Genomic DNA, 13,360 nt, shown 5'->3' on the forward strand with positions numbered 1-13,360 from the left:
AAGCTGCCTCTGGCTGCACCAACTATGGAGAGAGAAGTAAAGTGCATCTGTCAGTGACTCTTCTGAAACAATTGACAACAGAGGGCAACGTGGGCTAGCAAATAGAGCAATTGGCTCAAAAAAGACCAGATTCCCTAGGTTACTTCTCCATGTCTCTGTAGACCGCACCCCATTTTCTGAGACTGCACCGACTGGCTGCAGCTCCCCGGGCAAAGTGGGGATCGATCTGTCACAAACCCCTTCCAGGCAGTTCTCTAATGCTGGGGACTATCTACCTTCTTCCTTCCTTCCCTGTCACTCCCTCCCTGCCTTCCATGGTTGGGGACCAACCTGGGCTATATCCTGCAGACCCTGACTGAGGCAATGTTAAATGGAAGCAGGAGTTTGGCTGACGAAGGACGACTGGACTGGCCAAGATTCTGCCTGATTTCTAGCCCAAGGGCATTACTCACAGTGACACGGCTTCCCCTTTGCACCAATGTAAAGAGGAGTTTAGAGGAGCAGAAATTACACTGACACCCACTTCCAGGCCCCTGGGCGTTACCATGGTGGAAAGGGGCTTAGTGCAAATGAGAATCTGGTGCCCAGGGTCGCTGTTAAGGGGCTGAATGTTGTCAGTAGTAATACAGATAAGACCACAGAAATCATAACTCTATTCGAGCACAATGTCTGCCCAGCAGAGTCCCTTATAAAAGAAAATGCCTGTTACAAACCTCCCAGTAATACTGATTGACAATGGCACAATGCTTTTATTTCCTGCTCGAGGGATCCCAACACACTTGCTTTACAATGCACGGTGCTTTCAGGAACTGAACGTAGGCGCTGATCCTAAAAGCAGCTGCGCACCCACCACTCCCCTTGACTTTGCTGAGTGTGGTGAGTGCCCAGTGTGTCACAGCCAGTGCCTCAGCACCTTGCAGGATTGGACCCTTGCAGTATATACAGAAATCCCTTCATGCACAGTGGGGGTGGAGCAGGGCAGCTGTCTGACAGCCCCACAGCAGCACTGCGCAGTGGCTTAGGGCAGGAAGTGAAAAGTCTCAATGTAGCCAACTGCAGCTACAGGAGCAATTTTACATTCATGTCATTACCAGGGCTGGGGCAGAAGATGGATTTCCCACCCCACACAAATTTTCAAGATATCGAAAACTTTTCCTGTCATGAACTAGGATGAAATAATCAAAGTTTCCAAAATTTTCCTGGAACCAAAAATCATTCTGGGTTTGGGTGAATGGAACCGTTTTGTTTTGATAATTTTGAAATGTTTCCTTTCAATTCGGACCATATAAAATTTGCACTATGTTAAATTTTGTTTCAGCAATAACTAGCTTAAACTTCTAAGCAAGGCATCATTTTGAACTGGAGAGCCGGACTGGTTCATTTTTCAATTTTGAAACTTTTTGTAAAGTCAAAAAGTTCATCAAAGCTCACTCTCTTCCTATGGAAAAAAAAATCTCCATTTCAACAAGTGAGCATTTTCTGACAAAGAAATGTTCATTCTAAAGACTTAGTAATAACCCAGCTCTAGTAATAACCCAGATGGGAAGTTGGCCAAGGAACCAGAACCAGCTGCTCTCGCTGCTCTTGCTGAAAGCATCCTCAATGACTGCAAGTCACCATTCATTCAAGATCTCAGTTTGAAGGCTCAGTGGATATCAGGGCCCTCCTGCAGCCCCGTGGGGTTCAATACTCAGGGTAACATGAGATCAGATTCAGGCCCTTAATCATTCATTTTTATTGGCACTCAGAGAATCATAGAAATCTCAGGCTATAGGAGAAGGTGAAAAGTCCTCAAGGTCCAGCCTCAGCACCGGGGTCTGGACAAGCAAAGCCAGACCATGCCTGACAGGTGTTTGTTTAACCTGCCAACGACGGGGATGCCACAACCTCCCTTGGACGCCTGTTGCAGAGCTGAACTCCCCTGAGAGTTAGAAAGTTTTTCCTAACATCTCACCTAAATCTCCCTTGTGGCAGATTAAGCCCATAACTTGTTCTGTGTTTAGTGGAAATGAAGAACAATTGATCACCATCCGCCATGTTTGAAGGTGTGTGTGTAACAAGTTGTGTGTTAACACATTTGTTGTAACATCCATCAAAAGAAACACAGATGCAAAGTGGGATAGAAAGGACCGGATTCTGCTCTCAGAGACACCGGTGTAAATCTGGAGTAACTCCACTGACTGCAACAGAGCTCCTCCAGACTTGCGCTGCTGTGAACCACTGTAGACTGAATCTGGCCCAAAGGATTTAAGACGTCACCTTTCTTATTACGCAATAAGCTGAGATTGATGCATTGAACAGGCAATAAAGACAACACAAACCTCACTAATAGAGTTGCCGTCTGTTTTTAATGAGTGACAATTTGAATGACAGCTTGAATAACAACAAGTTGTGATGCAAACAGGCAGCGCGTGCAGGCTCAGGCACCAGGAGAGCTCCAGCCATTGGTAACGTGTTGTTATCGTTAGATGGTGCAGAGGGGCTGGGACATGGGGCTCTATGGATCTCACCCCGGGGGTAAAGCAGCAGCCTGCAGAGGTAGCACTGGAGTAGCAGCTCCCGCACTGGCCTGGGGAGAGATTCTCACCCCTCCCAGCTCCTCCCACTTCCATCCTTCCCCTTCACAATCCCATTGCACGTCCATGTAACGTTACTACAAAGGGAGCATGTGCTGGCTGAGGATCAGGGGAGCTGTGGTGAATACAGGGGCTGCACGTCCCCTCTGCAGGCTCCTGCCATCCGGCCTCACTCTGTGCAGAGAAGCCGCAACCGTTTAGCTGTGTCCGGGTCCCTCTGCATGTGGGGGAGGATGATGATGATTGTGTTATCATAGCACCCAGGAGCCCCAGTTATGGACCAGAGCTCCTCTGTGCAAGGCGCTACACAAACACAGAACAAAGAGACAGTCCCTGCTCCAAAGAGCTTCCAATCTAATACACAAGTGACGTGTAAAGTAATCTACACCATGATGCCTTTATATCCCAAAAGGAGATTTCCCACCTGATGAGGCTGGACTCTGTGGGGATCTTCTGAGCTTTTTATTCTAAACAGAGAAGTGGAGAAAATAAAAAAGAAAGGAGACGGAGACAGACAGATCCTTCTTCCAGCTGCTACATCTGATCAGCAGAGAACCAGCCATCAGTTTCCATATGTGGATTCCCCTGCACTAGACAGTTCAGGGTTTTACACGTTTCCCTCTGGCCGGTCGCTGCATCGTGCACCCCTTGCGATTCCGTGAATCAAAATCCAGATGAGCGTATAAGATTCCACCCTGTTGGGCAACAATTAGAAAAATTAGCCCCTTCCTTGCAAACTGAAGGAGGTGGTTAGAGGGAGCTGAGATTAAGCTCTGACAGAACTGAACATCCAAGTGAGTTTATCCTGATGAAAAATTCCCTCTCAACTCTGATTCTTCTGCTTGTCCTCTAAATTGTGTGTGTTTTCAAAACCAGCGCTGGATTCTGTCTTTAAGAACTCATCAGCTGATAATATTCTGCCAGATCCAACCCCCATATAAATGGACCGTCTCCTACCGAGCTCAGTGAGCTTTGGATCAGGCCCACAGCACCTTTCACTGGAAAATCTTCATGTGCCTTACAAATATAATTTCTTATGGCGCTTTATCTTTTAAGTGGCAAAAATGTTCCCAGCTGCACAAACCCCCTGTGAAGGGCATGGTCAGTAACAACAGAACATTGAAGCTCTCAGCATTCTTGCGCAGTTCATCGTCTCATCCCTTTTTGACATATGGGGAAACTGAGTCAGAGCATGTAAGTGACTTGCCCACCATCCCACAGTAAGTTGGTACCAGAGTTGGCATGAAGGCTCCTTGCTCCCCTTCTGCTACTCCAGCAGCTAGACCCGACTTTCACCTCCGCTTCAAGATCAATCAGTTTAAGTGTGAAATGTATAAAGTTGGACTGAGGGACTAGAAATGGCTGAGAGACACATTGACTGTGTTCCAGTACGTGTTCCAGACCTGAAGAGGGGCTCGGTGTAAGCTTGTAAGTGTGTCTCTCTCAGCACGAGTAGTTGGTCCAATAAAAGATATTAACTCACCCACCTTGTCTCTCTAATATGGGACCAACATGGCTACAACAAACACTGCACACATTGATTTAGACCCGATCATTTGTAACATGATGTACCTGGTTCTCCTCTGAGGCTGGGGGTGCTGAGATCCTGGGCTTGAATCCTGGAACAAACAAAGACAACAGTAAAAGTTCCTCCTCAACAGTCACTCCCCCGGCTGTAGTTCACTAATGGTGCATCCGAGCTGTGGGTGTGCAGGGCACCACCCTGCACAGCACCTGGAGAGAGGCTCATCAGAAAGGCTGCTGCTCTTTGTGAACTATAGACAAGGTGCCTGGGCCATGGGCAGCAGAAGCCTTTCTGCATCGCTCCCTTTGTCACGGAGAACAAAGCCGTTCTCCCGACACAGGAAATTCAAGTTTCAGAAAACAAACATTCTGAGATCAGTGCTGGCAGCTGTGACATTTGCAGCGTGTTCATGTATTGGGCGGGATAGTTGCAGTCCCCAGTAGCAAGCAGGGGAGTGGGATTTCTCTCTGCGGGAGAGTGTCTGGGCTGGGCTGTGTTTCTTACCTAGTGTGGAAGGGCAGAGGGTCCAGATGAGGCTCAGAGACACCACCAGCAGCAGCAGCCCAGCTCCAGCCGCAAGGGGCACAATGTAATGTGAGCACTCGCTGGCAGGGGCTGTGGAGGAAGCTAAAAAACAGACAAGTGGCTGACTTGAGTAAAGAGGGTCGTGATGCCACCACATCCAGCTCTTCCCTCCTGATCCCCATCTCACCATGGGCCTTACCCCCAAGGAGTGAGGATACAGGAGCCTTCAGCACCTTTCAATCTCTCTGTTGGGCCTGTGGCATTAGGCCGATGATTCCTCCTGTAACCAGAATCTTCTCTGCACCTTCTGCCACCTACAAAATCCTCCCTGTAGGTCTCTCCTCACCTCATCACTGTTATATCCTTGGGGCAGCCGGTGTAGGAAGCAATCACTTGAGGCCAGAGAGCAGACAGCTAACCAAAACCTCCATTTTTATTTACAGAAACAGAGAGCTCACTCAGCCGGTTGAAACCGGCTGAGCTATCCCTTAATAGTCTAACTCAGTTGCCATAGTAACAAAACCCATGACAACCAAATACACAACAATCACCTCTCCATATCTCACCAGGAAACAGCTCTCTGTGCCCTCAAGTGCCTCTGTTCCCATCTCCCTCTGACACTGGTCGTCATTTAACTCTGTAGGATGCTTTACAGCTATGGCCGGTGTGACAATTTCTATTGAAAATCACTGTCTGTGAGCACCGCGATTCCCCTTTCCTCCTTCCCCAAAGTTCTCGGCAGCTCTGCCGGCTCCTACATATTCCCCGACATTTCACAATTTTCTCTAATTGCAAATTGCATCAAAGTCACTTTACATGTCTAATTACCATCATAATCATCATAGCGCCTCGGAGTCCCAGTCACGGACCAGGCCCTCGCTGGACTATCGATCTGACTCCCCTCTACTCCCAGACCCTAATATAGAATCACTCACCTTCAACATACCTGGCAATTTTCTTAACACTCTTGCCAGAAGAGTTGAATTTAACATCACAGGTGAAATTCTTCCCACTGGTCCAGGTGGCCATGGGGATGCTGATGTGATTTATGAACACGAGGGAGCCCTCCTTTGTTTTCAGCGAACGCGTCAGCCCCTGTTCCTGCAGATCCTCAGAAATACTCCAGGAAATTTGGACTGGGTTGGAAACTCCATGGACCACGCAAGCCAGATCAGCCGTCCCGGAGTAGAGGAGGCCGTGGGAAGATGGAGCCAGAGGCAGCACCCAACTGCTGTTGGTGTAACTGTCTGCAGAGTAAAGCAGAGAGTCCAGTGTGATGCTCAGCTGAGCTGCAGTTTGATTCAGGGGGTTACTTGTAGGAGATGAAAATAGCTCAAAGGAAAAATGTGTTGTACAATAGGAAAATATGAAGAAACTGACAAGTGAAATGAAATCCAGCCCTAATTAAACACCTATTTGCACTTAGAAGAATGGAAACTCTGTGCTATTTTAGAAACTGATGCAGTCCTAAGAACATTTTGTAATTTCAAAGTATTGTTTAATTCAAATATGGCTCATAGGTTAAAAATATTCCTAGCATGTGCCCTGAAGACAGAAAATCTTCAAGAGTTCATTTTTACGAATTTCATATTTTTAACTGTGCAAAATACATTTTTTCTGTTCTTTCAGCAGCTAGCGTTTACTTGCTCTTTTTTGGATTCAGACAGACTGTCTTCTAACAATTCAATCTTAGATAAACAATCACAGCAGCTTTTTACATTTCAACATGCACATGAACGTCAGCATTGTCACTCCATTTCTTTCCTAATCATCCAGTTCTGTTTTCTTACCTCCAACAATCAGGGTGGATCCGTTGCCAAAAGTCAAGAAGATGATGTACGAATCGGTACAGTAATAAACCCCAGAGTCACTCCGTTGGGCATTGTAGATTGCCAGTGTCAAGTTGTCTCCTTCCGATATGCAAGCAACTTTATTTACGTTTTGATGATCTGAGCATCTCTTAATTAACATGGGGGCCTCACCTTCTCGTCTCCTGTACCACTGAGCTGTGATACCTCCTGCTACAAATTGTTTTTTGGAAGAGCACTGGATCTTTGCTGTATCATTAATGTTCACAAACAGGAACGGCTGAAATTGGTGCAGATATCCCTGCACTCGTACCACTGTAGGAAGAAAAGAGATTGTGTTATTAGAGTCAATTTTCAGCAGATCGTGATCTGCCCTAAATAAACTGGATAGATCAGAATAAAAACAGAAGCAATCGGATGATATTACTGCCCTACAGCCAGAGCACTGGAAATTATACTAAAACTACACAAATGAATGAGAGCATCTCAACTGCAGCAGAACTGTCCTAAGCTACCAGACATCATGAAAGCCAACATCCCTATTGAAAAGGCTCCTTTCTCAATTCCAAACCTTAACACAATGACTAATGCAAAAGCTTTACCCATGAAAGACAAAAGCAGAAACTTGGCGAACAGCATGGTTGTAATAAACAGTATCATGAAAGATGAAATCTAAAAGCACCCGTCTGGTATGCTGCTCAAATGGAAAAGGTCTAACATTCTGGTGACAAACGCCTCCTGGGGGATGTGCTGTGCTGATAAATGCTTTGAACGGGGTTGGTTTTTTTTGTTTTAAAGAACTCTTTGGGGACAAACTATTTCTTATCACCTGTTGCTGCATTTGACTCAAACATGGATCTATTGTTATGATTCAGGATAATAAAATAACCACCAGGATGTGGCACAATGTAGAATATGCAGGAGATTATATTAGACATGCCTCTGTGTTGAACGGAGACAGCATGTACCAGGGTTTCCTGACGGATTAGGCTACTGCATATGACACTGGTTAAAGGTGTGATTGTGCAGACAGCATTGTCCCTGCAAATGATTTTCCCAAGGGTTCAACCCTCACAACTGGGGTCAGATTTTTTTTAAGAGCTCAGCTCCCATTAAGCACCTAACTAACAACATGATTTTCAAGAAGGCTCTGCTACTCCCACTGGAACACTTACGGCTGGATACTCAAGAGATCGGTGCCCAATAGGTACCCAATGCACTGGTGAAAATCTAGCCCTTATATCAGTTCCTGAGGTTACGTCTACACTGCAAAAAAACCCAAAACCCACAGCAGCGAGTCTCAGAGCCTGGGTCAATGACTCAGGTCATGGGGCTTGTGCGATGGGGCTAAGAATAGCAGTGTAGACGTTCCCATTCGGGCTGCAGCCCTGTCCCTGAGGCCCTCCCCCATCACTGGGTGTCATAGCCTGGGCTCCAGCCCAAGCAGGAATGTCCATACTGCTACTTTTAGCCCCGTGACCCTGAGTCATTTGACCCGGGCTCTGAGATTTGCTGCCGTGGGGTTTTCCTGGCTGTGTGGACGTACCCTGACGGAGCCTCTACTCTGCAGCTGGGAGGGAGGGTAGACAGACACGTGCCAGCTGAGCAAAGCCAGCACTCGAAAAATAGCAGTGTGGCCACAGTGGCCTGGGCTAGCCACGCAAGTACGGACCCAGGTGATCAGGCATAACTGTACTCAGGCCGGTAGCTGAGCCGCTGTATGTGCCGCCAGAGCCACTCAGCTATTTTTTAGTGCGCTGGTTTGAGCAGCTCCGCTCCGCTCCCAGCTGCAGTGTAGATGTACCCGGAATGGGAGCCGGGCTCTTCTCAAAATGAGGCTCCACCCAGGGGTGATGAACTCTTGAGAAACCTGAATGCTCACAGTGCGGCTTGCTTGAGAAATGAGAGCAGGAAATCCCTGAGAGTGAATCGCCAGACTCCAGAACAGCTCAAGCTTTGTCACCTGCCTCCAAACGCTGCAGTTTCTGACCCTGCATTTTTCCACACCCCAAATTCCCATTGATTTGAGTGGAATAGTGCTGGTGCACCAGGAACGCAAGGTCTGGCCTTGTTAGCCCAGAGTTTGTGGGGCTGAAACGGGCATCGTGGGTGCACTGCAAACACTTCATGCAGCACAATATACCATGATTAATCCCAGGATTGGGGTGGCTTTGATACTTGTGCATTTTGTTTGGTGCCTCATTTATAATAACAATTCTGAGTTTATCATAAACAGATCTCCAAGTGTTTTACAAAGGAGGTCGGTATCATTATCTCCATTTTACAGATGGGGAAACTGAGGCCGGAAGTGACTTACTCAAGATCATGCAGTAATAAAGCCAGGAATAGATCCCAGGTCGCAGGCCTGTGCACTATCCATTAGGCCACACTGCCCAGTGGAGAATTCCTCACCAATATGGTTTGTGCCATGAAATTGCATTTTTTTCAAAGGGAAATTTATTTTTGTGTTTACTTCATGGACTCTTCTGCTTCTCCTTTGCGCCAACCATTTCCTCTACAGCTGAAGTGGGGGAGCAATTTCTATGTCCAAAAGCTGGGAGAGAGAAGCAGACAGCCCAAGTGCGTTGCTAGCGGAACAAACAAAACAAAGGTGGCAAAATGAATGGCTTGAAACTGACCACAAAAGCAAGTGCAACTCTCTGAGCAGCCCGCTCTGAACCTTCTTTGAAAGATTTAGCTCCTGTGCAGCAATTCATCTCATTTCCTTGGTGGCTCTTTGTCTTGCAGCCTGTGGGTTTTGAAGATCGGGTTTAATTTGTTTATGTAAAACTTGCTGTAGAAACGAAACCAATGCAAATAATTACAGTCGCTTTCTCTTGGCTTTTAATAGACTCGTATTGGAGAAGATCCAGTGTAAGGTGAATTTGTACCCATGGAGTGGGACCGGAGGCAATAGTATTCAGGGTGTAATTTTCCAGTGTGCCTAAGGCTATGTGTGGACTGCACGATAGACCCGGGTCTGCCCCAATATGGCTACATTTCTGTTATAATTATAGCTAGGGCTGCAATGTTATTGGGGACAATTTAAATAAATTTCACAGCAGAGGTGCAGGAAAACAATTATCTGCCATGGAAGGTAGGATAACGGGGGATCTGTGTGGTGGGTGACAGAAAGTGAACACACCCTGCACTCACCCTCCAGCAGCTGCTCCTGGCTATGTGTGTGTGTGTGGGGGGCAGCTCCCAGTTCCAGGCATTGCGACCTGGCCCACGTGCTCGCTGCACCACTCAGATTTGGGGGGTCCGCCCCTCGGTAGATGGGGACGTAGGTGCAGAAGGCCAAATCTGATTAGCGTTGCAACCAAACGAAAGGGGTCACAACTCACTCAGGAGCTGAGCCCAGCCCCACCCGCCCATGAGCCACAGCTGCAGGGGTCTTGGACTTTACTCATGTGACCCCTCCATGACCCTTGTGCCAAAATTGCAGCAGAATTAGTTCTAGCTAAGCTGATTTGCCTGGACCATAGGAACTTTGTATGGGATGATGCCAATGCCCCTGAACCAGGCACATCTATGGCACCAGGCTGCCAGGTCATCAAAGCTCTTTTCACATCTCTATGTACTTATTCATCCTGATCACCCCATTGTGAGGTATGAAGAATTATCCCCATTTTACGACTGGGGAACTGAGACCCAGAGAGACGTGGGGAAACATGTTCAAAAGCCCCTAAGTGACTTGGGAGGCAAAGTCCCACTTTCAACAGGGCCCCCACCGTGGTCTCTTTGTGCTGCTCCCATGACACCAAGGGAGCAGGAACTGGCTGCACGTGCCGGGGGTGTAAAGGCAGCAGAACCAGCCCTTGCAGCCCAACAGCCCTTGGCATGTGGGGTGTGGCCGGAGCCATAGGCGGCAGGTTTGTATAATTTTTGGTGGGGCCCAAAATGGTGGTGCCCCCCGCTCCCGCCCTGTAAGCCGATATAAAATGAAGCTACAACGCGTCAGCGCCACAAGATTACAAGGGTCAATTAAAAGTGGAAAGTCAGAAGCAGCACTTGCCTACTTCAATATACGGTATTATATTTTGTTGCATCTGTTGTGATGAAGTGGGAATGTTCTTAATATTTTCTCTGAATACTGTGTGGGTGCCTCAGTTTCCCCTGCAAGATGCCAACTGAAGGTGTTGGGGACAAAGAGATCAGGTGGCCTCCTTGTCCAGAAGAGACACAGAGGCCAGAGGAGGGAGTGTCAGTTTGGAGCTGGCTGGGGAAATTGGGAGAGACCCAGAACTTGGTTCTGGGCTCCCCACCCCCCAAGATGGACCTGACAGAGGGGTTCTGTTTTCTGTACCAACAAGCTCTGTTTAAACTGTGTTCCCGTCATCTAATAAACCTTCTGTTTTACTGTCTGGCTGAGAGTCACATCTGACTGCAGAGTTGGGGTGCAGCGACCTCTGGTTGCCCCAGGACCAGCCTGGGCAGACTCACTTTGGAAAGTGCATGACGTGGAAGGGCATGCTGAATGCTCCGAGGTCAGACCCAGGAAGGTGTAAACTTCTTGCCCTGGAGACAGTATGCTCCGAGAGAGGAGGCTCCCCCAGAGTCCTGACTGGCTTTGTATGGAGATGTTCCAAAGCATCACAGCATCCCCTTCCACACCGTGCACTTCCCAGAAGTCCGCACAGGCACTGACACTCCCTCCTCCGGCCTTTGTCTCTTTTCCAGGCATTAGGAGGCCACCTGATCTCTCTGTTCTCCAACACCTTCAGTTGGCACCATGCAGGGGAAACTGATTTGGGAGAAATGAAGTAAAAGCTGCCCAAACCGAGCTTGAGCACTCCTGAATTTTGAGGTGTTCAAATCTGGAAGGCAGGTGCTGGGGGTGGGAGAGGGCTGTGGGCTCCATGGGGGAGCATGGCAGCAACTGTCTGGAGCTCCATGGAGCCAGATACGCTGGTCTGAGTGGCACAGTAAGCAGTTTGGGGGTTGGAGAAGAGGTAGGGAGTTCCGGGGGGCAGTCAAGGGACAAGGAGCAGGGGGAGTTGGATGGGGCAGAGGTTCGAAGGGGCAGTCAGGGGACAGGCAGCAATTGGATAGGCATGGGAGTCCAGGGGGTTTATCAGGGGACAGGTAGGGGGTGCGGTCCTGGGGGGGGGAGTTGGGTGGGGTCTCAGGAGGGGGCAGTTGGGGACAAGGAGAAGGGAGGCTTAGATAGGGGCTGAGGTCCCAAGGGGCAGTTAGGGGCAGGGGTCTCGGGAGGGGGTAATTGGGGAACAAGGACCAGTGGGGCTTAGATAGGGGGTGGAGGTTCTGGGGGGCAGTTGGGGCAGGGGTCTGGGGAGGGGGCAATCAGCGGACAGAGGCTGGGATTCAAAGGGCTCTGGGCTGCTGGCAGCCGCGGGGATCCCAGAGCCCTTTGAATCCCAGCCCCGGCTGGGAGTCAGAGGACTCTGGGCTGCCTGCAACCGCAGGGAGCCCAGAGCCTTTTAAATCCCAGCCGGGGCCGGGAATCAGAGGGCTCTGGGCTGCCCGCTGCGGCGGGGAGCCCAGAACCCTTTAAATCTCAGCCGCTGCTGGGATTTAAAGGGCTCTGGGCTGCCTGCAACCGCGGGGAGCCCGCAGCCCTTAAAAACTCAGCCGCGGCAGGGATTTAAAGGGCTCTGGGCTGCCTGCAACCGGGGGGAGCTGAGACCCTTTTAAATCCCAGCCGCAGCCGGGAATCAGAGGGCTCTGCGCTGCCCGCCGCGGCGGGGAGCCCAGAGCCCTTTAAATCTCAGCCGCGGCTGGGATTTAAAGGGCTCTGGGCTGCCTGCACCCGCGGGGAGCACAGAGCTTTTAAAATCCCAGCCGCGGCCGGGAATCAGAGGGCTCTGGGCTGCCTGCTGCGGCGGGGAGCCCAGAGCCCTCTGATTCCCGGACGCGGCTGGGATTTTAAAAGCTCTGTGCTCCCCGCGGTTGCAGGCAGCCCAGAGCCCTCTGATTCCCGGCCGCGGCTGGGATTTAAAAGGCTCTGGGCTGCCCGCCGCAGCAGACAGCCCAGAGCCCTCTGATTCCCGGCCGCGGCTGGGATTTAAAGGGCTCTGGGCTCCCCGCCGCAGCGGGAAGCCCAGAGCCCTCTGATTCCCGGCTGCGGCTGGGATTTAAAAGGCTCTGGGCTCCCCGCGTTTGCAGGCAGCCCAGAGCCCTTTAAATCCCAGCCGCGGCTGGGATTTAAAAGGCTCTGCGCTCCCCGCGGTTGCAGGCAGCCCAGAGCCCTTTAAATCCCAGCCGCGGCCGGGAATCAGAGGGCTCTGGGCTGTCTGCTGCGGCGGGCAGTCCAGAGCCTTCTAAATCCCAGCCGCCGCCGGGAATCAGAGGGCTCTGGGCTGCCTGCAACCGCGGGGAGCCCAGAGCCTTTTAAATCTCAGCCGCTGCTGGGATTTAAAGGGCTCTGGGCTGCCTGCAACCGCGGGGAGCCCAGAGCCTTTTAAACCCCAGCCGCCGCCGGGAATCAGAGGGCTCTGGGCTTCCCGCTGCAGCAGGCAGCCCAGAGCCCTCTGATTCCCGGCGGCGGCTGGGATTTAAAGGGCTCTGGGCAGCCCTGGCAGCGGCGGCGGCAGCGGCGGGGGGGCGCTCCAAGCAGGGGAGAAAAAACATTGGTGGGGCAGAGCCCCTGCTTGGGATTTATTCATGGGGCTAAAGCCCCAGAGCCCCATATAAGTCGGCGCCTATGGCCGGAGCATTCTGTACTCAAGGTCTCCCCAGTTGGCAAATGGCTCCTTGGGAGTCATGCCCTGCTGGTGCAGTTTAGAGCAGCCTCCAGGCAGGGCCCACTTATAGATGGCCTGAAGACCATACCAGGAGAGTGGGCTCAGCAGAGGCTCTGGCCCTGATTTGCAGTAGGGTTTTATTGAGGCTGAGGTTTGAAAGGGCAATTTGGATGCCCAGTTCATGTGAGTTTGGCAACCATATCCCTGACGGGGCTTTGT

The 13,360-nt window shown here is 50.3% G+C and overlaps 1 protein-coding gene across 3 annotated transcripts; it reads right to left on the minus strand.

Moving 5' to 3' along the window:
- Positions 1 to 2,345: 2,345 nt before the first annotated feature.
- On the minus strand, positions 2,346 to 9,158 carry LOC123351416 (immunoglobulin alpha-2 heavy chain-like). 3 transcript variants are annotated; one of them, XM_044990747.1, is made up of 6 exons: positions 9,074 to 9,158; positions 6,417 to 6,749; positions 5,562 to 5,873; positions 4,606 to 4,728; positions 4,149 to 4,195; positions 2,346 to 3,271 (listed from the first exon to the last, which is right to left on the minus strand). In XM_044990747.1, exons 2-6 carry the CDS (start codon positions 6,595 to 6,597, stop codon positions 3,176 to 3,178), a joined length of 759 nt encoding a protein of 252 aa, XP_044846682.1. In that variant the 5' UTR covers positions 6,598 to 6,749; positions 9,074 to 9,158; the 3' UTR covers positions 2,346 to 3,175. The 3 variants fall into 3 exon arrangements, with proteins under 3 accessions (XP_044846682.1, XP_044846681.1, XP_044846680.1); XM_044990746.1 differs by lacking the exon at positions 9,074 to 9,158 and adding an exon at positions 7,037 to 7,129 and having other exon boundaries at positions 5,573 to 5,873; XM_044990745.1 differs by lacking the exon at positions 9,074 to 9,158 and adding an exon at positions 7,037 to 7,129.
- Between the last annotated feature and the right edge of the window lie 4,202 nt (positions 9,159 to 13,360).

Source organism: Mauremys mutica, chromosome 17, assembly GCF_020497125.1.
Source record: "Mauremys mutica isolate MM-2020 ecotype Southern chromosome 17, ASM2049712v1, whole genome shotgun sequence".
Classification (NCBI taxonomy): domain Eukaryota; kingdom Metazoa; phylum Chordata; order Testudines; family Geoemydidae; genus Mauremys; species Mauremys mutica.